General features: G+C 48.9%; 1 protein-coding gene across 7 annotated transcripts in view; it reads right to left on the bottom strand.

The window, feature by feature from the left end:
- Positions 1-913: 913 nt before the first annotated feature.
- Positions 914-25,231, bottom strand: part of LOC120902375 (transcription factor hamlet) — a 94,749-nt gene continuing 70,431 nt past the window's right edge. For 6 of the 7 annotated variants that reach the window (XM_040311083.1, XM_040311079.1, XM_040311078.1 and 3 more), the window contains 5 exons: positions 19,708-20,029; positions 11,150-11,306; positions 10,729-10,821; positions 3,631-4,926; positions 914-3,563 (listed from right to left, as the gene is read on the bottom strand). In XM_040311083.1, coding sequence (XP_040167017.1) covers positions 2,232-3,563; positions 3,631-4,926; positions 10,729-10,821; positions 11,150-11,306; positions 19,708-20,029 — 3,200 coding nt within the window. In that variant the 3' untranslated portion in view covers positions 914-2,231. The remainder of the gene's footprint in view (positions 3,564-3,630; positions 4,927-10,728; positions 10,822-11,149; positions 11,307-19,707; positions 20,030-25,231) is intronic. The other variant, XM_040311081.1, reaches the window with a different exon arrangement.

A 25,231-nucleotide genomic window follows, 5' to 3' on the forward strand; every position in this document is an offset into this window, starting at 1 on the left:
GCGCAGGAAGCGAGCGAGTGACGGTAGTCACTGAGCTTTTGGAACGACTGTTCGTGTTGATTGCTCTCAATCAAAAACACATTTTCGATTCGATTTAACCGATTCAATTGTATGCAGATTGTACAGAAGGCAGCTTGCACGTGTTTAATGTGTCGTTAAACTAGAGGCGTACTACAATTCGTTGCCATTAATTCATTATAAACACATCCTATCAAGATCATCATCATGCGAAGGGAGAGAGACAGGGTAATACAGTCTACAAAAATAACACCTCTATCGTGTAGTGCCTTCCCTGCGCCGTACGTCCTGCAGTGTCAATAATTAATCAATTGCACAATACCACCGGACATCAAGGTTTGAATTTTATACCCACCGCCACTTTGCATCGATCGTTATCACCCCCGGACGGACGGCGGCTCCCTCGGTCCAAGAAGGGCTTTTGCTCAATGCTTTAGTACAAACGTATCGACGTCGGCGAGTGTCAAGACAAAGGATGCCGACAGGCTGGCTCAGCTGCTGCTTGGGCGATCGGAGGTGTGCAATTACGGTTTGCTGACAGTGTGCGAAGAGAAACCAATTACGCGACCGAACACGGGTGTATCAGGTGTCACCCGCGGGAATCGCGACAACGTTGAAACACCACACTCGCGGATACTCTGCAGAAGCGACACCTCCACGATCGCCTCACATTTCAGTAGCAGCAGCAGCAAAAAGACAAAAACACGCACCCCGTCATTTCGGTAACGAGACTTCAATGTAATGCCTTAATGCCTAAAGGATGTATTGTGATTGTGAGCCAATGAGTAAAATATTCAATTTTTCCTCTACACAACTTGCCTCATAAATGCATAATAAATTCGAACAGTTTAATGCAGATTGACAAAAGAAAAGAAAACAACAACGACACCTCAAATTCATACATAACTGTGAGTTTTCGGCTTTATTCAGATAGTGTTTTTTGGGGTGATGGTTTTAGTCGATATATTGTACATTTTAGAACGGGAAAAATATGCTTCAATAGTGATAATGACCGTGAATGAAATCGTTGCTTGAGAAAAACGGGAAGAGTTTCTTCTTTCGTCCTCCAACTGGGAAAGGTTTCGTCGTCTATTCATTTGATTTCCATGTCATCCTTTCCTTTGATATCAATTTTTACTTATATTTCCTATCTGATTACATATCTCCTTTTCTAGCTTGAGCTCCATTATCTGTGCCTATTCTTTTGGTACCACGATAAACATACATGCCCGTGCAACAAGAGTAGAAAACAAATCCGCCAAATTCTTCCTTTCCATTTCTTTGATGTGAAGCGAATTCCAATGGTGTAAAGACTTAAATTATCTGTGTGACTATGCTTTATTACAGAAGAAATTTAAAACTAACTAACAATTTGCTGCTTACTGTCTACAGATTATATTCTATTTACTGGAGAGTTATGTGCCGTGGTTGCCCCCTTTTTTTTGTCTAATTTTGAACTAAATTGAAAAACATTCAAATTGCACCATGGTGCACAGTATTCAATCCAAATAAACCTAAACGGGGAATAAACCCTACCATGCTTAACTATTCATTGATTATGAAGATATTCACAGTTTTTTTGTGTGTGTTTGTTAAGTTTTTCATTAGCCTAATTTATTTGTTTTGTGTAAAACCAATAAGCTCGTAACATAGGACAGAAATAAATTACTCGATCGCGCATCCACAACCTTTCTATCGTACAATTTAACATACCATAGAGGCGTTCTGCTAACACGAAAGCCCAATCCCTTCATCGAATCAGTCTCCCTTGTCTCCAGCGTTTGCCATTTGGTTAAGCTTCCATTGTATATTTGGTTCAACTGTAGCTTCCTTTTGAAGTGTTCACGTAAACTCATTGAGAAATTAAAAATAGTGCATTTAACCCATAGTGCAACCCAAGTGGGCAGATCTTTCACGATCTAATCAGAAGCAATTGAAAACTAAACGCAGTTTCATCCTTGCAGTATCTTTTAGATAAATTCTAGCCTAATACATTCACTTTCTATTTCAAAACGCCGTCGATGCATCGTGTGCCGCATATCTTACTGCCTAATGTTTGATTATTCTTGTCGTTTCTTGATGCTTCAGCTTGCCGCTAGTGGCTGCAACCAAATCCAAAGCAAAACTCCCAATTAGCTCCCCCCAGAATGCCTATTTACATGCGTGTTTATGTGTATGTGTGTCGGTGTGCGCATTACATTTTCCTTACATCTTTAGGTAGACACCTCGATCGTATCATTATTATTGATCGTATCCTTGTCGGAATCGATGTTGATCAGATCACTCTCACCGTCACAGCTGGCTGCGTCCTCCTCTTCATCTTCATCCTCTTCCTCCTCCTCATCATCACCACCCGTCACATCCAATGGAGTTGCATAGCGGCGTCTTCCCGATACGCTACTCTCACCATCATCTCCATCGCCCTTCAGGGTCGGTTCCACCTCAGAAGCTCCGGAAAGTCCCGCTCCAGCAGGCAGCAAGGACGTTGGGCCCGAGTACGTAACCTTGCCCATGAACGAGCGGATCTCATCGAAGAACACATCTTCCCCACGTTCCGCTTCGTTGGAGGAAGGTGAGTCACCCAGCACAAGCCCGGCCGCATCCGCATCGTGCTTCTTCAGATGCCGGTCCAAATTTGTCTGCTGACCAAAGCAACGCTCACACAGGTGACATTTAAATGGACGTTCCTTGTTGTGGATGTTGCGGACGTGTCGCTGCAGGTTGCTCGAGATGCTGAACGAACGCTCACAGTACCGACACTTGTAGGGTTGTTCTCCCGTATGCGTACGCAGATGGCGTGTAAGGTTGGCCGAACGAGGGAACACCTTGCCGCAGTACTTGCACGAGTACCGATCCTTTACTTTGCCCGCCGGGACGGGTCCTCCAGCGCTGCCAGGAACGGCCGGGCCAGCACCACCAACACCGAAGCCCGGTGGCATCATTGCCGCTTGATGAAACGCTTTCGAGGGCATGTACTGACGGCTACGCTTGAGCAGATCTAGGTTCGATTCCAGCGAGTCCAGGAAGTTGAAGGCGGGCCGCTGAAAGCCACCCATTCCGCCCGGTCCACGGTGGTACATGGCTTCGAGAAGAAGCGGGTAGATCGGTCGTGGGTAGGAGATGGGTTGATGGTGCGCTCCGGCTCCAGTGACTCCGGCTCCCGGTGATGATGGCGATGGAGAGGGACGTGGTGAGAGTGACGGAGAAGGACTTGGTAGTGTGAACGCATCTGCTAGTGGAGACGCAGCTTTCGGAGAAATTGAAGATCCAGTGTTGTTGCGGGCACGTGCTCTGAGGGATAGATCATGGTGCGGAACATCCGACGAGTTGGGCGTCGGTACTGACGGTGTCGGTGTGGACCTTGGGCTAGTCACTTCGATCGGAGTTGGGCTTCGGTTGGAGCTACGGTTGTCTATCTCCTCGGTAGCATCCTTCTCTTCATCCACCTCAGCTCCATCCTCTTCATCGTCGTTTTTTGACTTCTTCGAAAGACTCAGATCCAACGGTTGTTCAGCCGAACCAGAAGTGTCTCCATCTTTCTTTGCCTAAAGAGGAGGAAACAGAACATGTTAGAAACGTGATAAGATCAAATATATTTTACAGAAAACATACCTTCTTGGCTTCAGAAGCAAACTCCTCGGATTCAGACGTGTCACCATCCTCCACCGTGCGACTTCTCCGACGGTGGACTGAACCTCTATCCTCAGACAATGCCGGCGACTTGCTCGAATCTCCCGATGCATTCTTCGACCGGGTGGAGAAATTTTTCACACGAATCGTAGAAACTCCAGCCTCTCCTTCTTCAACATCTGAAGACTCCCGGTTGAATTCCTCCTTCACAGCAGTCACCGAGCTGCTGCGGCTTGAGGTTCGTCTCTGGTGCTGTTGCTGCTGTGTCTGTCCACCGTAGGAACTAGTGCCATTCGTTTGATTGTGATTATTGTTCTCCTTGATGTGATTGTTATTGGTGCCTCGTTCGGGCTGCATTGGCTCCGTCGCCGGCAGGCTATGATTGCCGCCCATCAACGGGCCGGGAGATCCCGAAAGCAATGCCACTGCTGCCGCCGCCGAGTTGAAGCTGACCGGAATTGGACGTGCTGGTGAGGGACGCAGATGGTTTGACGCTTCCTCACCAGTCGGTGGAGAGATCTTCATCGACTGCTGACCGTAGCTTTCGAGCAGACTGAGATGCCGAGAGGCTGGCGATGGTGTGCGACGTTCCTGATCCGACAGTGGGCCAGGTCCTGCTGGTTTTGGAAAGAAGGACAGCGGGAACTGAGGAACCTGCCCGGGTGCGGGTGGGAATATTCCAGGCATTCCAGGATATGGCCGGAAGCCTGGAGCAAAGAACGGAGCGCCCGGAAACATCAGGAATGGGTTCGGTGGCGTCGCCATACCGGGTGGTAGCGAATGAAGTGCTCCTGGTCCTCCACTTGCCGCTGCTGCTGCTGCTGCTGCTGATGCTCCTGCACTACCGCCGGGTGTACCAGGCTGACTGCCACCCGAATGTGACCGTGTGCCGTGCGGATAGGGGTCGTGTGGATGACGCAGCTGCGATGGATGCGCTCCGGGATGGAGTGAGCCACGGGTGACAGCGGTCGAGTCACAGAATCGCTTATGCTTCGACAGGGACGTCGTAGTGCTGAAGCTGTCGCCGCACTTGTTACACTTTATCTGCACCTGGCAGTCGGCGTGCATGCGCCGATGTCGGCACAGGTTGGAGAACTGGGTGTACGACTTGAAGCACACCTCGCACTGGAACGGCTTCACCGACGAGTGGATGTGCGTGTGCTGCTTCAGACCGGACGAGGTGGCGAACGTCTTGCCACACTCTGGACACGCGTGACTACGGGCTCCCACGTGGTGCGTCCGGATGTGGCGCTGAAGGTTCGACGGGTCGGTAAAAACCTGCGAGCGATTGGAAGAAAAGGGAAAGGAAGCGAATCGATCAGTTTAATGTCCAACAAATAACTTATTTCTAGTGAAGAAAAAACAGAACCTGAAACCAATTAAGTTGCCTTCTTCATCGACTTTAATTATTGGACCAAAAATTAAAACTCCCCCCCTTGTTTGATTAAATGCATCCCAAAAGGGCAGCGCCCATTACATCGTACACTTGCCACAAGAGAAACAACCGACCGGAGCCCTTTCTACGCGGCTTGCTATACTGCAAAGCCCTTTCTGTTTGCTATCTCGTCCGCACATTCTAATCAAGATTGACAGTTCGTGACGATGGTTTTGCCGATTGTGATCGGCGAGTGAGCTTTCGTGCACCCGCCCCGAACTGTGTAACAAGTCGACAACGAAAGCAAAACTTACTCCTCCCATCGGCGTGGTTTGATTTAGCAGAGCAGCAGAGGCAAGGCAAGCTAAAAACGGCATCAATGAAAGTTACGCCACGCCACGGACGGAGGATGCTGTCAAGGTGTACTGCTCATGATGTCATCGACGGAATAGTTTGTGAGCTATTGATTTTAAGAAACTACTGCTTTGGAATAAGCTCATAAAGCTTATTTTCCGCTATAGTTTAAGACATCTCTTTCCCATCTCTAACATTAATTGGAACGGCAAAACGTCCAATTATTAAGGTACAAGCCTCGGTGTACAATTCCCAGAAATCAAGGAATAGGAACTCGAGCTACCTGCTGTGCGTATGTGGGTATTGGAGAACGGAGGACTGATCGGCGACTGATCCCCAAGTCCTCGCACTATACCGAATCAAATCGTCTTAATACCTGGACGCTGGAAAACGCACGCAACTGGACGGACGCAACAGTAATCGGACACCCGCAACAGCACGTTGCGCACAAAAGGCAAAGGAGAAAGGAATACCATTGGTTTTACTACGGGACGCGTCGGACGCTTCTCGCGTGTGCGCGCGCGCTCCCTTGTTACCGTTGAAATCATTGAATCAAAACTCCCCCGAATAGTAGGCCGAGAGTACCGGCGTGACCGACGCTGCTTTCAAATCAAGGCGGCGAAGAATAAATGTGATTAGCAAAATCAGCTGTCAGATTTGGCAGTCCCGATCGAGACCCCATAGCGTGCCCAGCGGTAGTCTTTCTGTGTTGTTGTTTTTTTTCGGTCTAGTGTAGTTGAGACACATATTTAGTGAGAGGGAGAGTGGAGATTTGGATGTTGATCTAGGCAGTAGCTCCCGGGACAGCCCTCGCTTTTGACAGTTCCCCCACAAAACGACACGGCGCAGAGCTGCGTAACCAAGAAACCGCGGAAAAAGCCACCGGCCCCCGGTTTTTTTTACACCCGCTATCCCGATTGAAATAAATCAAAATGATTAGATTGGAAATGTCTATTTAGCGATCACTGTGTGTGTGTGTGTTTCGGTGCGTTGCGGTTACCAAACGAAGAACTATGGCGAGAGACACACCACCATTACACGCGGGAGCGGGACACGGATACAATGCAACACGAACGGTGCTGTGTTTCTTGATGTCTTTTTTTTTGTCTTAAAACTCACTCTAAGGGACGGCTTTAGGGTTTTCTTATCCACACACATCCAGAGGTACACACACACACCAAAAAAAAACACACAACTAAACCCCTTCACGTCAGTCACTGCGCGGTAACTGGCAACCGCGAAAACTAAACAATCCAATCAAAATGGCTAGAAGTCAGCTAGCTGGCGGCGCCTCTGGTTTTAGCTTCTGTTCCGTGCTGTCACTTTCCGTTGGTTGTTGATCAATCGGAGGCATCTCGGAGGACCGGGTCGGTCGGTCCGGTGCGTGCTGTGCTGTGCTGTTACGTGTGGCAACGAACCCCGTGCCCCGTGTACCGCTCGACTGCACGCAAGTGGTGTAAGCTTGCAGACTGACCGCAAACGAAGTTAGCAATCGATCGGTAAGATTCGATGTATCTTAATCAAATCGATAGGTTCTCGATACTGCCAGCCATTAACCCTCCGCCCCCACCCCTATGGGAGGCCTATTATCGTTTGTGCAAGCAAGCGGAAGAGGAACTGATGTCTTTGTTACGCAATTGATCACTTGCGCTTTGAGATATTATGGATCTTTTTTTTTGTCACCACAAAAGACATGTAGATGAGTATTTTATTTTAATGAACACTCATCCAAACGGTAATCATTTTTCGAAGCAATACTTTATGCGGCTTTCGAGTCATTGTGGTGGTGGCTGCAAACACCAAACGCGGAAGTTTGTGCACTATCTGAGCGCTCACGTGCACACGACACAAATGGAAAAATGCCGTTGGGGGCGGCGAGCGCAGAAAAAGAGGTTACACAAACGGCGTTACCTATTTGCGTTTCTACTGTTTACGATTGTTTATGTGTGTTGCACTAGTTTTTGCATACATTGGTCTGCCCGCCTGCCTGCGACACGACCACGGGCTCGGGGAAAACAGCTCGGTAAGGAAGTTGGGTAACGATAACGAGCAGAATCGAAACAAAACTGCAAAGGGTGTGTATGTACCCTGTTGGAGAACATTTTGCAGCTGGAGGCAACTATCGCACGCTGCTTGCCTTAGAAGGAGATGATCCCCGCGGGTAGGACCGACACTGGAAGGGCAGGCAGGGAATGTATATCGCTTCCGGAGGATCGCTTTCGTCTATCGCCCCGAAAGCAGCATCGTAACCGGGCACAGCATTTTAATTCCATTTCGCCCCTGCTGGGACCTTTTTTGCCCAACTCCCAAGTGCTGTGGTGCAACCGTTTTCGGAAACGCTGCTCGCTTAATGAAAGCTTGGCCGCGATTAGCGGAACTTGGGGCAAGTGTGCCACCTTAAGCATTTCAAGTTATAACTCACTAAAACGTGTTTTTCAAAAGCCGATTTAAATCTCATAACCATTTTACATCTATTTCCTCACTTATAAATGAGTTTCGCTTGAAAAAAGTGCAAATAAAACAGTTTTTGAAGCGTTTTAAAAAGGGTTCAAAAAGACGTTGTTTTTTGGACTATGGGGCAAGAGTGCCACTCGTATGGGGCAAGACGGCCACCTGGTTAAAATAACCGTATTTCTTAGATAATAGGAAATAATTACGTTTGTACCACTAGTGTATGTATTCCTACATGTATTTAGTCACCAATGAACCCTTTTTGACCACCAACTGTACCCCAATATGGTTTTTTTACTGTTCTGTTTTTCTGGCGTGGAATCCGCTCACAATAGCGCACCATTCCGCAGCACGCCACAACAATGTTTACATTTTTGACAGCTCGCGCCTATGAAAGATGGTGGCACACTTGCCCCAAACAGAGATGGCACACTTGCCCCAAAAGTTGTAACTTTTTTGAAATTGAAGTTTTCAGTGACAAAAAGAAAGTTTTTTTCAACTAACCCCACAAAAAATTTCACGTTTTCTCAGCTATACGGTGGTGTAAATATTTTCTCGGTTGATTGTTCGCATGATTTTTGAGAGCTTATTTGATTGGATTAAAAAATTATAATATTCTGCTCAATTTTGAAACTCAATATAAATCAGTTCAAAACAATGGGGAATATCGATTGGTCTATATGAAATTCGGCTCAGTATACCTAGTCATTGGGAAGGAACCAACTGTATACACAATTGATCATTAAACTAAAGTTTTTAAGGAAAAATGCTTGGTGGCACTCTTGCCCCGTATGGCACACTTGCCCCAAATTCCGCTATCCATATTGGAGGTGGGTGAGATAAACCTTACCTTCTTACCTTACCGAAAACCATTTTCCAGTGACTACCGCAACAACAACGGGGGACATTTGGGTGTACGCTACCGAAGTCATTACGCTGCGCGAACGTACTCTAACCACACAGAATCCATTGTTTCTCCAAACCACCCTATTGGCGTGGTCGCAGTGAATTGAATGGAAAACAGCCCTCCTACCAAGGGTGATCCGGGTGCGATCGATCGATCTTCCGGGCCAGTCTGGGGTCTAGTTGTTTGGAGTGCTCTCTTACGCGAGGGGATTAAAATCATAATTTTATTCCAAATCATGATTCCACGCGCAAGCCCCAGCTTGTTACAGCGGGTAGGGAGGGGAATAAAATACTGCCACCGTAGGTGGTCACTCTTATTGCCTCGGTTCTAGCTCAATAAAACAAAACAGATAAGCCTACTCGGGTCCTTCCTCAGGGAGAGTAGCCCAAAAACAATAGCCAGGTACGTGTGCAGCCCCATTGACAATGTCCGAAGTCCGATGGAAATGGGCGCATACACAAAGCGGTGGAATAATGTAATAAATTGCTGCCACTGGTGATCTTGTTTACTAGCTGGCTTTATCATCATCTTCACCGCAGGTATCCGCCGAACTACCGTTCTTCGCTGCTGAAGTGTAATGGATTCTATTTCCAAATACTTTTTCGAAACAGTTTTCGTCCAATTCCTCCAAGAACTCGCAACCGGGCCGGACGGGGGCTATCATTAATAATAATTAATGAGACCCACCACTAGAAAATCTCCAGCTCCCTGGCTAGTTCTAGCGAGCGGGTGAGCTCAGAATTTCACAACACCCACCTAACATCTGCCGTGATCTCCCGTAGAACGAAGCGCTCCCAACCATTTGCTAATAAGTCCGAACCGGTTGCATAATCCGTGATCATGATGGCAACTGTCAAATTCCGTCACGTCACTTGTACACATCCTCCGGGGCGAGGGGCAGCATGGTGGCAGGGCTATAGGCGTTTCGGTTGCTGCAAGACACCCCGCGCAAACAAGATCCATAATATTACCGCCCTCGGTGGAGAGCCTTAGGTCACGAGCGCTTATCTATCGAGTTCAATCGAAGTCTTTCTCCCGAAACCCGAATGCTCACGGACGAGCAAACGAGCGGCGGGTGTATTAGAGCTGCTCGCGCTTCGATGATTGATTACCCCATCTTCGTCAACTGGATCGACCACGACACACAGACCCTCCCTAGTCTCCCCCCGCCTTGAAGATCTATTCCCTATCCAAACAACACATACACACAGACAGATAGATACAGCCTTCCAAAAGACATCAACACGAAGCACGAAATCTCGTCGCCTCGAAGAAGCCCAAGAGGTGGCCCAAGTGCCGACGACCCCTTTCGACTGGGGGCTTGATCGATCTTCCAGACATTAAAAGGTACAGGCCGGCTGCCGTTCCTAGAGAGAGCCGCGAGAGCACCAGATCCATAATAATCGCTTCGTTTCAAATCATCCACCGCGCACGAGCGATTTCGTTTTCCGATTCCGATCGCCACAAGTGGAGCGCCGCAGTGCAAAAGAAAACATCGCGCGCCCAGGTTTCCAGGCCCGGGCCAAAAGGTTTTGTTTGCTCAAGCGCATTGATTATTACTGCCTGCAGAAATGGAAGCATGGGGGTGTGTTTGAAGAGCTCTGGGTGCTTCAGGGATGACTTCAGGGGTTTTGGAGTGCCTGGAAGGTTATGGTTTCGATTCTGCAATATCGATTATTTAACCCCGAAAGAGCTTATCGTCTAGGGGTCTTGCCCGAATTACATTCCAATTTCGCCCATAACTAGGGCACTGAGTACTTCAACCGCGGCGTGATCTCGGCTGGGACGTTGCACTGTAGACCGAGTCCATTGTGTGCATATACATATTTGAACAGCTCCAAACAATTCCAGAGATGGGCAGCAAAACAAAGCAATAAAGCAAATCTTTCTTCTCCCAGCCGAGGGTTTACACAATTCCGCAAGCAGATCGCGCCGCAGCAGGTTGAAAATCATGAACAATTTCGCTGTTGATTGTTTGGTTGATTTGGCTTACCCTAGTATCATGAGCTTGCAGAAGGTAACTGAATAGTTCGCTCGATGAGGAAGTGTTGGGGGTTGTTGCTGTGCTCGCATCGGTATCTTCGTTCTAGAAGAAAAATAATTTACACAATCGCATTTTTAACGAAACGGCTACCACACAGCAACACAGGACAGGGGAAGGAGCAGATGTGCACCCTCTTCGGTGCACTTCCGGAGAAGGAATGATTAAAGAGAGTGGGAGGGAGAGAGCGATTAGAGAGCAAATGATCGGTAAAGGTTAGGGAAGGCGTTAGTAGGAAAGCAACGAACATCCAATCGCAAAAGTCTCTTCAGTTACCTTCATGCGCAATCTCAAAACGAGTGTAAAACAGAAACGTAAAAAAAAAAAACAACAACCAAAAAAAACACACTCCAACCATCGTTTGTCTACTTACCTTGGGACAGTTTTCGCACGGAAAGCGCCTTAGCTCGCCGTGCACGATCGCCCGGTGACGGAGCAACGACGGTCTGTAGCTGTACGCTCTCGGACAAAGCTCACACCTGTAGGCGTCCTTTGGATAATGGTGCGAGATCACGAGATGATCGTCGAGCCTGTGGAAGAGAAAGAACCAGTAAAAACATGAATATCAAACACGCTTCTCCCGGGCTCAATCAAAAGCCTCCTTCCCTTGCGCGCGCGAAATGCCGACAGCATCGAACTTGCTGATCGTTACGAAATCAAAAATTAGTCAAAACTACGAACCCAGCAACAAAAGCAGCGGAACATAAACGCCTCAAAGGGACGAGTGTTTGAGTGTGATTATGAATATTCAAGCCGACACACACACAAAAGCCTGCCACACTTCCCGGTGGAGGTGGAGCGAAGTCGGGAGGACTTGTGCCACCGTGCGTGGGCGTTTTGGTGGATAGAATAATGGCAAGCGGCAGCATAAATCACCATTACCGCCTCGTGCGCCCAGAATCTGAACGCCACCGCTCATTGGACCTAGGATGCCCGCCCTAGAACACCCGCCACGAGCCCGAGGAAAAGGCCCATTCATGAATAATCCAGTACACGATTTCTCAGTCTCATCATCATCATCATCATCATCATCGTCATGGCACGAGGGAATCAGACAAAAAATAAGCTAAAGTACGCCACACTACATCAGAGAGGCGGTACAGGAACACAGTCAAACAAATTTCAACGCGCGTTATGCTCCCCCATCAAAGCACTATTGTCCGTCCACCCACTGGTGCTGGCGTAGCGTTTTGTCCTCGACGGTATGATTTTTCCCCCCGCTTCCTCGATTAACTAGTGGGTGGCAGATCTCACCAAAACGTCACCCGTCCGTGGCAGTGTTGGAAATGCCACACAACCTTCCTTCCAACGCATCGCAACACAGGGACGGACGAATTCCTGATTTGCGTACATCAACATCGCCCATAAAGCGACATAATATGTAAATTTCATAACATCAACATTAGTTGTGGGCTTCTTCGCGCTTCTCGCACCCTCCCCCAGACCCCAAACCAATCACCAGAAATTGAATGTTCATCGTTCGGTAAAGGTTCTGGCTATCTGGCCGCTCGTGCGAGCGTGCGGCCCAAAATCAATTCCACAAGGCCCCCATCAACCCCCGTGTTTGGCTTCATTACTCTGATGAGGCTTTGAGAGGGAACGTAGCCAAGGGACAGAAATTTGTTAATTATTCACTAAACGAGGCAAACCGTAATTGCGGGTGGACCTCATCAGTAGAACAACACCTCTGCCCTGTCGCCGGGCAAAGCAGGACTTGCAGGGAGTTGTTTTGTGATTCATCACCAACTGAAACAACAAGTGAAAACGGCGGCACAACAACCACAATGAAGAGTATTTTAATTTACTGATGCTATCCGAAGGCTAGCTAGCTAGCTTTCCATCACAATGTCGCAAAGGATGGCTTGTGCGGCGGGTGTTTGCGGTCGAGTGGATGACACACGACCGTCTGGAGATGGAACACGAACACGGGCTGCGCTGGTTCCCATCATTAAAAAGGATTACCTTCGATTGAATGTTCACACGGCAGGTGCTTTTAAGCGTGTGGCGCGGACAGTGACGACCCTAATGTCATCATCATCATCATCATTGTTGTTGCATTGTTGATTGAAAGGGGGTGATTTGACCACAGTTAGCCATTATCGGTGGCCCGTAGGTGGAGCTGAGCAATGTGTGATGGGTGTTGATTTTTCGATTCTTATCACACCCCTTCACAACTATGGCAGAGTGTGTTCGTTGCATTTTTAAACACACAAGAGCGTTCTTGTTTGAAAGTGTTTGTTTGATTTCCAGAAGAGTTGAGTTAAGGATCCAATAGCATACTTTCCTTCGATACAGCTTCGAACAAATATAGTTGTAGGATGTTTCTTCCTACATGCACTCCAGTTTTATTGCCACAGATAACAACCATCTTCATGTCTAGCCTCTCTTCGACTAGGATGTTGTTCACTCGAAACATGTAAAAAAAGCGAAAGGAAATCGATCAACTCCAATCGCAATCGATCGTACTCCTTTTGGCACACGAAAACACGGAAAGAGCGGAGATTGTGACGCTCAACGTCCCTCCAACGACAGCTATCGCGCCCGCATCGCCCACTAACATATCCTCCCTTGGCAAAGGCTGGTAAATTTTCGAAGGTGAAAGTGATAGACCGCGCAGTGCAGCCAAGATGTCGACCGTCCGTCCGGCCCGTCGTCCGGGTCGATAGATTAGAAATCTACGCCGGGTTTTGCGCCGGACCTGGTACGCCGTCCAGGAGGAAATGAAGAACAAGATCAGCGCGATCTGCCCCGCGTACTCGGGACACGACCGCTAGCGTGTTCCCGCGCCATCCCACCCCCAATGTCGGCACACTGTTTGCCTACTACCTACCGCACACTCCGGCGGGATGATTGATCGGCATGGTGAATTTTTCTGACGTTCGCTAAACTTTGCCTTTGAACGTGTTGCCTACGCCTCCGCGCAGACACACAACGCGCAGAAGACATCCCGGCCGGGGGCCAGCGGAGTCGTACGAAACCTCACAAGCAGGGAACACCTTCGGTAAATTCAAATCGCACACGAAAAAAAAAAACGAAGGCTCAACATCTCCTAGACAAGACTTTTCGTCTAGGAACGATCTCGCTCCTACTCCTTCTCCTCCACCATCAGATCACTTTCTGTGCGGACATGGTGCTCTTCTTTTTAAGCCAAGCCAAGCCGGTGATCCGAGCGAATGACGAAAATCTCCTCTCAACGCCACTAAACATGCAAACTTCCAAAGATTCGTTCCCATCTGATGATCTGACGTGTTTTGGGGGGATTGGGGGGGGGGGGGGGGTGGCGCGAAAACAGGAAACTCGATTCGTCCTCCTTCTGTCTCCGGTTGTCGCATGTCAATGACACTGTCACCACTGTCATCCGGTTTTGTTGAAAAGCGGGAGGGAAGGTTGATCTCCGTTCTCCGAAATGCTCTAAACATGTTGATCTTATCGCTGTCAAAGCAGAACAAGCAAACCTTTTTTCTTCCCGAGTTGGCGGGAACAGCGTTCGCAAAAATGTTGATTTGGCTAGCGATTCTTGATGGTAGAAGCGAGAAGCTTGCTTTGTATTGTTTCATAACACTAAGAAGCTTAAAATAGAGCAGTTTTAGCAAAAAATGAACAACAACTGTAATCAACTGCTATTAAAACTCCTGCAGGCAAACAAGACCTGAACCAATATATTCACCTTCAGACACTTACCCACCCCTGACACACTGTACGACACGTGACATAAAATGCAACATTCCTCACGAGGATCAAAACATAATTTGTTTCGGGGGACGGACGAAGAAACCCAACTGCCAAAGAAACTCATGTACTACACTCCGCACATTATTGTGTAGCTCGAACAAGAAAAAATAGTTATGATCGCGTACTCGCTCGATCGCGCGACACGCAGACGATGCACTGTCGGCGGGCCCTCCTAGACAAGACAGCTGCTAACATCCAATGGCCCACCTACACGCGCGTGTGGTCACAGTCAGCCCCAAAACCCTCCCCGTACTTTTTTGTACTCGAAGGCACACGCTAGAAGACGAACCTCGCCCAAACCACCGCGGAGTTCGTCCGGAGTGGCGTGAGTTTGCGCGCGCGCGCGCGTTTAATGAAAATGTCACATAACTCATCACGACCACGAACCGAACGGCGACGAACGACCCGTCTAGTCTCGACCGGCCCCAGGGGCGCCCCAGCAAAGACATCCTTCTGGATATCGCACTTTGAATGTCACCGTGTGGCCACCTCCAACGCTGGAGGAGTCACGCGCCACACAAGCGACGGCCAAGGCGTTCACGAGGATCTCCCGGACGCCGTGGCCCGAAACTCGGGTGTGTAGGCTGGCTGCAAAACAGCTCCTCCATGCCACACACACACACAACCGAACGTGCGAACAATTAGAGGCGTGAATAATTTGCACAAACGCCTTGGTTGCACCGGCGCTGGCTGGGCCAGCCTGTCAGCCGGCGACAGTGCGACAGTTGGCGAAGGCTACAAAACCCGGACATTCAAATCCATCGCAAGCAGCCGCGCGATCGTTCGCACTCTAAACAATGGGTCCTCCGAAAAGAGGTGGCCTTTTGTGCGCCAATGCACATCCGGTGCAGATCGGCATCTAAGTGTTTGCTGTTTTATTTTTTTATTTTTTATGTGCTACGGGTGGCAACACATCTAGGTCTGCCTAGGTAAGGTTGCCATCATTAAACATCGTCCTCATTCCCTTTGGCAAGCGTTCGAAGACATTTGACCGATTGTTCGGCTCGTGGTAGATTGTCTGGCCGACGACATCGATTGACCAATCGAAGTTACCAATCGGCTAACCGACAGCTAGCAGAGTTATAATTGCTACACCGCCACGCGATCGTTGCGGACTGGCTGCACGGCCGATCGACACATTTTTAATCAAACTTCAAACTCTTCAACAGGCGCTTCATGCCACGGTGCGACGAAAAGTAGTTCGGCCCCGGAGGGAGATAAAGTAGCCTAGATAAGACCCTTGTACCGAAACGGTAGGGGCCGCCCGATGACAGGGCGCCTGGTCCGCTCGTGCTCGCCTGTGCAAACCGCTCCGAGGTGCGTTGGACGCAACGAAGTAATCGCGTGCGAGCGCGCGTGCCCGCACGATCACGGGGACCCCAAAACATCACCCAAACCATCCCAGCGGGAGAGCGTGCACGATCCTCGAAACCACAAAATCATCATCATCGTAATAATAATGTTCAACATGTACCACATAGAACGCTGGTGCTTCTCTCTCTCTTCACCGGGACACCTCATCGATCGTGGTCGATAAGCGCGGTCAAGCGGAAACTAGTAGAAACCTCCGCATGCTGCCCTCGAACGCGGGTACGTGCGGAGAAACGGGAAAGCTTGATTGTAATTAGCGATGGGTACGACCCCCATACGAACCGCCCTGACCGACTAACCGAGAGTCTCGTTCGATCGAAACCTGCGTTATTAAAGGTTAGCTTAACGGCTTCGCGACTTCAACGGAGCGAGAGAAACAAACCCAAGAATCGACACCAGGTGCGCGCCTACTACATCCATTCACGCATCCCCAGCTCGGCGAGAGATCGAGATCGAAAGTGACATGCGCGTAATTACAAGCATGCGGCTTACGTTCTGCTGGCAGGCGGCTAAGACCATACCTACCAGCAGGAGCGTTGATTGATTTCTTCGATTCATTTTGGTCACTTCCGTTTGCGCGGTCCGTGCGCTGTGGTCGTGTTTCGGACGATCGATCACGAAATCGGTTCGAGATGGAAGGCGTCGATGAGGCGGTACCTAGCACGGACTCGGACAAATGAAGACATTTTTCACTGTCACTTTCTCGATTGCGATGAAACCTCAAAGGCGTTTCGGGTCTTGTTTGGGGATGTTTTGGGGTAGTTTGACACCCACTTTTTCCCCCGGTGACCCACTGGTAAGAGAAGGTGCGAACGGAATATTTAACCACAATATTCCGTTCAATTAAGATCGCCTATCACGTGCTGCCGGCGACGTCCTCTAAACGCCGTGCTCCAATTGCTCAATCACATCCCCAACCCATCCCAAGCGGGAAAGGGGATCTAAAAGCGAACGGCTAGTAATTAAAATGCAATCCCAGCAAAGTAATGCTACTGCTGCAATATTCATCACCCCAGGTCGTTTCATCATTGCTGGTGAACCGAATACATCATCAAGCCTGTATTGCGATGATGTACTGTGCCCAGTTGTTGGGAGCCCGACGCGTTCATCGGACGCGCTCAGGACACGCTTCCAAACACAGTGTCGGTCCCATCAACACTGTTGTCACGCGGAGGCACCGTTCAGTGTACCCGGCTACTGTTAGCATGTTACCAAAAGCGGACCCCCTTGCACAGCGAGCGAGCTCTAAGGTCCTCCAACCGACGGAAGCGGACTCTCGCAATGCGCTCTGTCCCCGAAGGTGGTCAATTATTCATACACCAAATCAGTCACTTATTATTGCGTGCCGTGAATCTGTTACAAACCAAATAAATTATTACCTTCCATCCCCTTTCCGTGCCACACAGGTCTGGGTGCGGGAAGCTCACTACAGTGCACCTGACGCAAACAGACGCGTTGACAAAGTGCGCCCCTTTGCACCTAAACACCACCGTTCGGCCAGGACAGACACTCGCTCGGACACTTCGGTGGACAGCTTGTGCCATGTTAAACATCGTGCGCTTGCCGTGTGGTTGACATAAAAATTTTCACACAAACATATTTCAATTTGTGCGCAAAGCTGTGGCTGTGCAAAGGGCCGGAGGGTGGACAATGTTTTGATGTATTTGCAGCGAAATAATTTGCGACCCGGTTTTCGGTGAAACATCCCAAACGGGGTAAAAACAACTGGATCATGTCCGTGGATGACAGATGACACTGTTGTGACAAACACACACACACACACACACACACACACACACACACACACACACACATACACGTGGGGGAGAAGTGGATCTTGCTCCCCGAACAAACAGGTTCAGGAAGTGTCCCTTGGGAAAACGGGGCAACTTTCGACGCCTTCCAGAGACATTGCATTATTTGGAGCAAATTCTTTAAGTGAGTTGTTCTCCATCAAGTCGAACAACTGCCTGGAAGAAAGGGTGCTCTTACAGAAACAAGTAATTTATCCATACCATCAACTGGATGTGTGCACCAAAAGTACATCAACTACAACTACAACTTCTTGAACGGTTCCAAACAGGCGTCAACTAAAAGACCTCATCGCTGTACCACCACGCTACAAACAACTCCATCAAAACGGCCGACATTTCATTTGCTCCTTTCAATCCAACCGCGCTCTGAATTTAATCCATTTAGAGCTAATAGCACTGATTAAAGCCGTCGACCAGAGGCCGTGCATAAAGAAATTAATGTTTGCGCCAACACCAAGTTCCTCGCAAGATACATCCTCGGCTTCCAGATGACACACCGTGCGGCGGCGGACAGACAAAACTAAATCCCTCTGTCCCGTTGGAATACACACAACTTTCGTTTTCCTTTCTGCCACTGACTTGGTAAGTTCGGACGACCGGCTGATGGTTGTTGCGTTCCGCATTCCCCAAGATAATCGATCTCTTTAAACTACCGCGCCGGCATGTACCGGCTCTGCAAAGCGTCAGAATCCCTGTATGCGCACAGACGACGACGACGAGCGTAGGGAGAAGTGAACCGTAAATTAAATTCCACTCCGAATGGAAACACTGCAATGGATGCGTCCCCGGGGGTGAAGGAGACCGACTCAGTGGGACCCATTTTGGCACGTGAGGAACGTCGTTTAAGTCGTTGGTTTATGCGCTTTTCATAAAACGGGGTTTCCTTCTGTCCCAGTCTGCGCGCGCGTTATTCCATGCCGCAGTGTGATGGCGCCAAACGGCAAAAGTAACGCCCCGACTCGCCCTCGATCGTACTCGATCGCAGCAATTTCAAATCCCGAATGCTAGTGTGCACACGATCCCGTGATACATGTGCTTAATAAGAATTCTCCGCAGCATCTTTCTCCCTGTCGCCGCCGCCACCGCCGCCGGGACGCGGGATACGGTTTCACCTGCAACCGTGGCAATAATTTTATGCGCACATCGGTATATATCATTTCATTTGTAGACGATTTATGGTTGCTGAAACCACCACCCGAGTGAAGCTGCCCGTGGCAGCGATCCCTGTAGAAGCCACGGCCGGGCCACTAGCGTGATCTTGCGTGGCCGTGTCCCCGCGCCATCAAAACCGTCGCGGTGACGAGCGGTGTGCTGTGCTGTGTTATGAGCCCAGCATTCTTCGGAGCATTGTTCCAAGCTCCAGCCCGAAGACAGAAAACAAATTGAGTCGTAGGTGGACGCAAATTTATTATTTCAAACCCGCCAGCGAAGGCACATCTCCCGTCACATGCGAACCTGGCTGTTGCATGAGTTGCTGGGGCGCAGAGCGCAATGGAGCCCGCCACATTTGTATCCGCTGAAATCAGATGACCCCAGCCCAAGCACCCTAACTCCCTGTTGAAGGTTTTAGTTTTTCTACTACCGAGAAGGTTGTTGCAGTTACAGTGGAGCGCTATAAGACAAACACAATGACACAAACACACACACACGGGGTTGAAGATTAATTACTCGCTAAAACAAACTCCTGGCTAAGGGGTCACTTCACATAGGGAGCAATGACGTGCCCGCAGCTAGGTGGGCCGCGGTAGGAAAATTGATTTCCCGTCCGACAAATATTTGCTTCTGGCTTCGATCGATCTTCGCTCCTACACACGTTCGGGTGAATAATTCGATTTGAATTCCCTGGGCGCACGTAAGAACCGGGGCGATCATTAGGGCAGAACCTGCGGTCATACCGCACACCCACGCCCACGGCTGGCGCGTATATAGATCGTGCGGAAAGTGAAACTCCCCGTGCCGACGGTAACGTAGAAAGAAATCATAATAAATTGAGGCGGCCCATACTGCTACTCACTGATCAATATCGTGACACTGGCGATCACAGACGACACACCGCGCGTCGATACCGTGCTCGTCCTCGTCCTCCTCCTTGACGTCGCCGTGATGGTGCGGGTCACCGCTTCCGTTGCCACTGTCGTCTGCCGGGTGCGACCCGTGACCGTTCGCCCGGTTGCCGCTGCTGCTGCCGTTGCTGCTTCTGCCGCTGCTGTTGCTGCTGCTACTGTTGTGACGGTGCTGCTGCTGCTGCTGGTGCTGCTCCTTGTTGTTGTGACTAGAGTCAAGATCGTTGGACGTATTGTACTCGTCCTCGTAGTTGTCGCTGTGCTGGGAACCGCCTGCGGGATGTTGCAATGACGACGAGGCAACAATAGGAGCAGAAGAAAAAAAAAGAAAGAAAGAACAATACAAAACTTCATTAGCATACGCGTGAAAAGGTGAAAGGATTCTATTGTGGCCGCAAGAGCACATCCAGTGAACAATTAAGCTGGTGATACAATTGCAAATAACATCGCCGCGTGAGTGTGCTGCAATAATGATAAATGTCTCGTGTCGTCCAAAAATGGACCTGGCCCTGCCCAAGACGCGCTGTTCACACGGAGACCACTGTATCGGGTTAGTGGTGGGTTATCTGTTTGCTGCGGAGTGTGTAAGACTTGCTGCCCGTACCATACATTGCATTATTTTTGCCCGGCTGCGAAAAAGAAGCGCTCCGTTCAAAAGCCAATGGTATGTACATCGAATCTATTCGGTAGACACTGCACACTGCTGTGTAGAAGCTGTGGAAGCTAGTTTCGGCAGGCCAAAAGATCGCTAGACAGATAATCGATCAAATCGGCGGTATGTGAAGCAATGATATACACCCGGACCCGTGGGGCCACTCCCCAACCGGAGGCACTGGAGGACACACGAGAGAGCGAAAGGAAAGCAAAACGATCCAATAGGTTTTCGTGGGCATTCTTTTTTCTCCCCCGTTATCCGCCAGAAGAGGCAAAAAAGCAGTAGTTTTGTTGATACAAACCGGTGACTGAATCGCATCAATCACTTTTTGCTTCAGACCCCGGCAGCCCGCGCATTCACGCGCACCCGCTTTGAAGGTGATCGTGTGGAGAGAGGCTGTGGTCGCGCGATCGGTGAGCGCACCAGTCGACTGAGTCGACCGGGTTTTTCGTGTCCAGATTCACTGGTCACCGGTCCGAAACGTGTGTGCCCCGGGAGAGAAGTGAGATCACACAGAGAGACAGAAGCGGCAGCATCCTACCAGCGACGCTAACGGTACCGCGTCTGCATTCATAACGTCCACCTTGCCTAACGTCCAACCCCAGCAGGTCACCCCGCTCAGTCCTCAGGATTGCAGAACCACATTTACTACACCGAAAACGGACCCCCGAAAACTAATCTATGCCATACATTCCGCCCGGAATTTCGTTCCAACACAAACGATGTCTTCGCCGAGGTCATCATCATGCGCGCACAGGTTGAGCAAACGTTCCACCACAATTTACCCCAGTGACTGAAGATGCCAAACTTCAGGGGCCTGGAAAGAGTGAGGTCGGCGGGTTGCTCCTTCAGAGCCGAAACAATCGACATCCAAAAAACAAAGATCGCCTCTCGTCGGGCTCACCCAAGCCAAGGGGTCAGGTCGGGTGCCTGTAATCAATCATTTCGATTCCGAACGCCGTACGCCGACGCCACCCGTCACTCGGTTCGAAAATTGAAGATTACCGGAATCGTGGAGAGGGACAGTGTTTTTTTCTGTCTTGTCTTATTCGGGGGCGCCGAAAACACTGGCGAAACATCCCCTTCTACTGCAACGCCGTCTTCGGTTCGATTATTCCGAGCACTAATTGTTTTTTTTCTTTTCGCATATTTCAGCTAGATCTTGAACCATTCAGCCGTGACACATCCTTGTGCGGCTGATAATGTGCTGAAAAGTGTGCAAATGCAATCTGTGCAGCTGTGGAGCCGTGTCACCGAAATGAAAACAAATGAGCACCGGTCACGGATTTTGGAACACGTTTCTAGATCACACAGCTTTAGTTTCTATGCCTTTAAAAAGATACTCACTTCAAGGTATAACCTTTGCAAACTTCCACTTTTAACCTTTCACGACAACTTGTACGTCACGAATTGGAAGTATGAAGATGCACCAAGAAGACACTCCGATTACTTGCTTCTGAGGATCTCCCGGAACTGCCGGCAGAACATCCGAACACGTCTTCACCTCAAGCACGATTGCTGGACTGTCCGGAATCAACGTCGCATCAAAGCAAGTTCTCGTCCTAGATGTCTCCCCCCACATGCACTTCCGCTCGCACCCGCTTACGTGAAATCCTGTCCCCCCACAGGTCACATATGCTTCATACACACACAAGCAGGAGGCATAAACCACACGGACCCCTCTTTGCAAGGACCTGCACACGCAGTCAATCGTATCGGGCGGCTACTCATAAGTCACGTCAGGTGAGGGAGAACCCTAAAACGTCCACATCACTCTCTACCTCACTCTCTCTCGCTCTCTCTCATTCATGCTTCCTAGCAGGTAAGTGCTTCGGATGGGTGCTCCGGGAAGCGACAACGAACAAAAGGAAGCCTCACACACACACACATACAGAAAGTCACGCACATTAGTGCACGGTTGGATGGAAAGGAATATCCCCCGCCTGTGCGCGCGAGAGTTGTTTTGGTTGGCCGACCGAAGGACCTCTCGATCTGTGCTTCCCCTACTTGCGCTCACACAATCATAACGTGTCGCACGATATGATAAAGGATAATAGCCCCCCTGGAACACCGTAACAGCCAACCATCCAGCCTGGTTGACCATGGGCACACGATTTTCTACCACCTGTACCAGCAGGCAGGCCAAAAACGCGGCAGCTCAGCTCGAATCGAATTTCCATATGGAAATAATTGCTGCTTCCGTAAGCGGAACGGGAAAATTGACCTCGCTGGTAGCTTTTCGTTGGAGTTGCTACGTTTTCAACCTAGATCATCCGGTTCTATCCTTTTCGGTGTTTGAATGATTAAAAACTTCGACTCGATTAGTGTTAGGCGATTAAAAGAATTGATTGAAACATTAACGTTTAATTTAATTAGAAATTCCCCGTTTTCCGTTCAATATTCCCTTTCATGAGCGATAGCAATGTATAATTACTATACTTAAATGAAAGTTTTCATTGTAATACTCTTGTAGGCTACACACAATTCAAATCTTCACTCACTTTTTTAACATTATCATAATACATCTTCCCTAAAATATGACCGCTTAGCGAAAGTTTCCCACGCAAATCGTCCATAAAGAAATGCTCCCACTATAAGAACCATTTTCATACGACCATATTGCACCAACAACTTCAGGTCTGGTCTGAGAAACATTAGCAATAGTGTTCTTCAGCACAGAACAGACACAAAAAAAATGGAACACCTCCAACAGATGGGCCTCCAGCAACGTTCCTTAATGAATAAGGGCAAACCCCCTACGACAGTTTCTCCAGTCTACCGAGGCGCCCCTTTTGCATCGCAAGAGCAAGCACCGTCATATGGCACCGTCCGTTTTCTTCTCCTTCAAGTTAGAGTGGACCTAGGACGATCGCAGATGGTTCAAGTTGCTGGCGGTGACTTACTGGAAAATGGTTTTCCCACGAGGTGCGTTCTACCGTTGAAGATACCTCAAATTTGCGTGGAGGAGCACAATTTTTGGAGCTGAAGAATGATAACGCATCGCAACCAAGGAAGCGTTACGTTTGTGAGAACTGTAAGTTCTCTCAATGCTAGTGTGTGCCATATGGCATCTTGATGCAATTGAAGGCCAGGGCAATAACTTTTTTAAAAGCATTTCTGCTTCAAAATAAGTCTACTCTTTGGTTTTGTTATTAGCTTAAGAATTTGTTTTCAATAATATTTTTAGACTGTATTCAGGCAAAAATAGCTCTCACTGATATGTATCATAGGAGATAATTTAGTTAGTAACGGTTTTTCCTAAACGGTTCTCAAACTTTGCAACGGATCACGGATTCCGACAGGTGTGTATTTCGTATGCACCCTTCCTTCAACTGCATTGGACCACTACGAAGTTCTAATAGACAGGGAAAACCTGCAGTAAAAGCCTTTACGAAATTCATAACGTTCTGAGCTCCCAAAGCCAAGCCAACTACTCCACGGATGTAATAAAACCGCAAACGAATGCTCACCACATTGTTGAACTGTTTGAAACAAGAATCAGGACTTGCTTCTTCTACATTCGCTTTCGTCCTTATAGAACTCTTCTTGTGGTTTTTACTCCAACATTTCCGCACCACTCATAAGGACGCAATCCAAACATGGCATGACTTCACGCTGCGATGTCCAGAGTAAATCAAACGATGACAGATAAGGTCAGCGTCGCTGTTGTCCTCATCAAGCTGCATAACCCTCGCATTATAACACAGCGGAAGTGCACAGAACGGCGCGTGCTGTCTTTAATTCCCCAGCACCGGATGTAGTCCACAACGCAGGTCACCCCCGCATCATCCACCTGGCCTCATCTGATTTTTCCTCTCGCTCTCCCTCAGGTGTGCGTGTGCATTTTGGGACGAGATCCGTGATCACCAACGGTCGTCAAACGCAACCACAGGAAAAAAGACTACAAGCACTAGCAACTCGGTTCCAAGTGGATGATTTTACCAGATAATGGAAATGTCTGGAACACTGCTTCGGCCCCGCACAGAATGGTCCTTTCCGGTGGTTTTTTGACCCCGTGGGTCCTGAAAAGTCAAATACGCGCACGAGCAACGGTTTTCCAGTAATGTGTTGGACATTACGCATCGAGTCAGGATTTAACCCCTCTACAGGGGTTATTCTCTAGAGGGGACGCTAGTAAGGCTAGCAAGACACTGAAACAAACATTTTGATGTACACGCCATGTAGAAAAGAAGTCCAAAAGAACTGCACGAAGCAGCCAATAAGTTACCTTTAATTTTCAGACTCGATAGCAAATCACGAAACTCGCTCCCATGCGCTGAGGTCAACATTATTGCCACGTGACGATTTACGTGTGAATCGAAACGCCACCAAACCGATAAGACGTCGGGGGGGGGGGAACGGGGCTCTCAAGCCGGGGGTAAACAAGTTTTATTACACGAGTCCGTAAAATCGCCACCGACGCTCGTTAATATACTGCGTAATCACATTGCGTCTGCCTTTCTTTCCATGCGGCGTGTATGTTTTTTGACCACGGTTTCAATTAACCGTTCGATCTCATATGTTTGCGTTTATATAAAAATAAAATCAACATAAAAAAGGGAAGGAAGGCACTATCGTTGGTGGACGCCGCCTTTCGGTGGACGCGATCGTGAGAAAGATTCGCTGTGTCGTGCCGTACTGGACCGCGAGCGAGAACGATCATGTGTATGTAAAAAGGAGGTACCGAAATTACGAGAAACAATAAAAAAGCTGCCGTGGAAAGGGAATGATATTACCGATGCCCTCGAGGTTATGGGATTCTTTTGTTGGGAAATTTTCTTGCAGTAAATGAAGTATTCACCATACATACAAATTTACAT

Source organism: Anopheles arabiensis, chromosome 3 (genome assembly GCF_016920715.1).
Source record: "Anopheles arabiensis isolate DONGOLA chromosome 3, AaraD3, whole genome shotgun sequence".
Taxonomy (NCBI): domain Eukaryota; kingdom Metazoa; phylum Arthropoda; class Insecta; order Diptera; family Culicidae; genus Anopheles; species Anopheles arabiensis.